Source organism: Sinocyclocheilus anshuiensis, unplaced genomic scaffold, assembly GCF_001515605.1.
Source record: "Sinocyclocheilus anshuiensis isolate Anshui unplaced genomic scaffold, SAMN03320099.WGS_v1.1 scaffold260, whole genome shotgun sequence".
Taxonomy (NCBI): domain Eukaryota; kingdom Metazoa; phylum Chordata; class Actinopteri; order Cypriniformes; family Cyprinidae; genus Sinocyclocheilus; species Sinocyclocheilus anshuiensis.
The window spans coordinates 1,968,429-1,972,094 of NW_015557134.1; the positions used below are offsets into that span (position 1 = coordinate 1,968,429).

At 35.2% G+C, this 3,666-nt stretch overlaps 1 protein-coding gene across 1 annotated transcript in view; it reads left to right on the forward strand.

The window, feature by feature from the left end:
* Window positions 1-3,666, forward strand: part of LOC107678040 (probable flavin-containing monoamine oxidase A) — a 53,367-nt gene that overhangs the window by 8,013 nt on the left and 41,688 nt on the right. Inside the window, exon 7 of the mRNA XM_016473152.1 lies at window positions 2,185-2,269. Coding sequence (XP_016328638.1) covers window positions 2,185-2,269 — 85 coding nt within the window. The remainder of the gene's footprint in view (window positions 1-2,184; window positions 2,270-3,666) is intronic.

A 3,666-nucleotide genomic window follows, 5' to 3' on the forward strand; every position in this document is an offset into this window, starting at 1 on the left:
TAATAATGATTTGTTTATATACTACAAACACTTATCAAATATATTTTTTTATTATCACATAATAAGGCAGAATAGTTTCTATACTGTAATAAATGCTATGTCAGTTAGCACTGCATTATTCAGATACTTTGTTTATTACCTGGAGATGACTTGAAAAACACAAATAAACCATATATTGTCGCAATCATATGTTTAATGTCTTCATGTTTCCAAACGTTTCAGTTTTTCTGTGAAAGGTAAACAACTGTTTTCATACAGCGATGGACATGTTTGTCCATATTAGGTCGTATTTCCTGGTACGACTTTCTGCGCGAGAGTGCCCTCCGGCTTCCGGTATGAATGAAACACACTGCATGGAGTGTTTTGCGCTCCGTGATGTTCATCTTGCCTTATTCTGGGTCCGAATAAAACACCAGGTCACGCACAGACTATCCTGTCTCTTTGAATTTAAATCTATATTTATTCACACCGGCTCTTGAGAACCTCTATGCAAACACACTTGCCTGAAAAAGTGCAGGGGACAAATTTATGTGATATTAAAAGTGGTGGGGACACGTCCCCTGCGTGATCTACGCCCCTGAAAAAGTGTATTTAAATGCATGGTGTGCAGTTTCTTTTTGCAATATAGTGTATGTATAAAATAACAATTTCCTGAAAAATAGCTGAGAAATCAATTATCTCTGGCTCTGCAAACATCAAAAACACAGATCCTATGTTTTTTGTTTTTTAAGCCAATCAGAAAATTAGAAAATCAGTTGAAATTGAATTGGATTAAATGGCTAACATCCCTTTCAGCACCTTTAGGCAAAGAATATTTTACTAAAAATTATTATTAATTAATAAAATATTTTAATATGAATAAAAATATTAATTGTTCCCATGTTTTTGTTTTAAGCCTATCAGAAAATTAGCAAATCAACTGAAATGGAATTGAATTAAATGGCTAGCATCACTTTCAGCACATTTAGGCAATAGAATATTTTACTAAAAATTATTATAAATTAATCAAATATTTTAATATGAAGAAAATATTAATGTTCCCATGTTTTTGTTTTGAGCCAATCAGAAAATTGGCAAATCAATTGAAATTGAATTGGATTAAATGGCTAACTTTCAGAAACTTTAGGCAATAAAATAATAAAATGATAATATATGCATTTTAACTTTTATGTTTATTTTTATATGCCACTTTTCTCCAGGTTTTAGAAGTCTTGGGTTACACATATGAAGATATGTGTTCAACAACCTTATACTGAATGAATTGGATGTCAGTTTCTACATCTATTATTTAATTATGAATATGCCTTGCAAAACTAGTTTGGAGTCTGTGTGTGGAGTATGTTTTTGAAAGAAGTCTCTTATGCTCATTACAGCTGCATTTATTTGATCAAAATTACAGTAAAAAAAAGGCAATATTGTGAAATATTATTACAATTTAAAATAACCTTTTTTTTTATTTTTAATGTTAACATGTAATTTATTTTCAGCATCATTACTCCAGTCTTCAGTGTCACATGATCCTTCAGAAATCATTCTAATATGATGATTTGCTGCTCTAGAAACATTACTGAAAACAGTTGTGCAGTTCAATATTTTTATACAAACCATATTTTTTACCGTCTTCCGCCATTTTGGAGAGTACCCCAGAACATAAACAACGTTGTTTACGTTCAGTAGAAAGCGCACGCATGCTGAACGTAAACAACGCTGATTATGTTGATTACGTTCTGAGGTACACTGTAAAAAAAAATCTGTGACATTTACGGTAAAATACCGGCAGCTGTGGTTGCCAGAACTTCACCGTAAAAAATATGGTAGCAACATTTTAGGTTTTACAGACTTAATCTAAATTCACAATAAAATACCGTATTTCATTAACTGATGTAATGTTAATAAACCAACATATTTAAGTACTAAAATCTGTTTTGAACCATTGTAATGCACTGATAACCACCAAAAACTGGTGGTGATGAGAAAGTCACATGATGAACTAAAGCTCATCACAAACAGCTTGTCTGCGAGCTGAGGACAATACACATAACAATTCTCTTACTGTGTTGTGTACAGTTTCCTTCACAACAGACCATTGTCAGTGTCCTTGCCATTCTAGTTAGTTTCAACCTCACCATACCAGCCTTTATCGGGTTTCAGTTTTTAATCAATTCTAATGTTTTTCTCTTACAGAATTCAGAGAACATAAAAGTTATGACTTCGGCAGGCACAGTCACTTGTAAAGCTGTCATTGTTGCGTGTCCTTCTCACTTGGCAGGTTAGTGCACATACACACACGAGTCTATGTGAATCACATGATTCGTATAAAACAGTCTGTCGAACTGACCCCAAAACAGCAGTCAATCACGTGCCCCCTGTAGTGCACTTCCTCTGGGAGTACCGCCATCTTGGCTGCAAGTTTGGCTGCCACGTTTTGTTTAACAGTCTGTTGCGCAAAGTCTGGCGAGGACACTTTTAATGTGACGGATCTAAGGACAGCTCTGAATTACACAGAGTGCCTGAACTGCCATCGTCCTTCTGGCTCTAAATCAGAATTTGTGGACGGCAAGCTGACAGGTGACGGGAACTCTTAAAAACTGGAGACACTGTTGAGATTAGACAGCCGTCCAAAATGCATTCAGCGATTAAATAATGAAGGCAGCGTGGCTTGAAGTCAACCCTCGGGCTCGTCTTCTCCTGTTAAAAAAACGAAAACTTTTTTTAACAGTCTTACTGGGAATCAGAATGCATTGTACAATCTGTACACATACACTTGTATATACTACGTAGTTTTATTTTTAAATTTTTTTTTGGGTGACACGCTTTAAAAAATAATTCATCCAAAATGCTGTTTTAGTGCAAAATTATTTTAGATCTTAAGCAGAATGTCCTTTGACAGCTTTTCCATACAATACAATTTGATGGCGATTTTATGCCAAAATGAAAGAAAAAAAAATGCCAACAATCTTATAAAAGTAAGCAAATTATATTTGAAGTAATGTCAGTCAGGGACTTGGGATATAGTGAAACAAGTCATACAGATCACGTTTATGGTGCTTTTTTCATACTTTTTATGAGCTTGGCTTTTATCTGCTTTAATTGAATGGAAAAACTGACGTCTGTGTTTTATGAATTAAAAATATTAATACTGGCAACTGCATGAGGGTGAGAATGAGAACAAAATGATACTTTTTGGGAGAATTGTTTTTTGAAGGCTTATTTCCCACAGAAAATGTTTTAAAGGGGTCATATGATGCGATTTCAATTTTTCCTTTCTCTTTGAAGTGTTACAAGCTCTTGGTGCATAAAGAAGATCTGTAAAGTTGCAAAGACTAAAGTCTCAAATCCAAAGAGATATTCTTTATAAAAGTTAAGAGTTAACCACGCCTACCTAAAACAGCTCGTTTTAACACGCCCCCACATACCTACGTCACGATCTGGGAAGATTTGCATAACACCGCCCAAATGTTCACGCAAAGAAAGAAGGCATAACTTTTATTCTTGCTGTAGTACTGTTGCCGCCGCCGCCATGTCGTGAAGGCGCTGTGTGTTTAGTTGTGAAAGCGAAACTATTTTGTTTGGCCTTCCAAAAGAGGACGATATCCGCTTCGTCATGCCTGGAGCTGATCCGTGCTGGTCGCTGAGGAAATACATCAACTTCGCGCTGTGGATCGC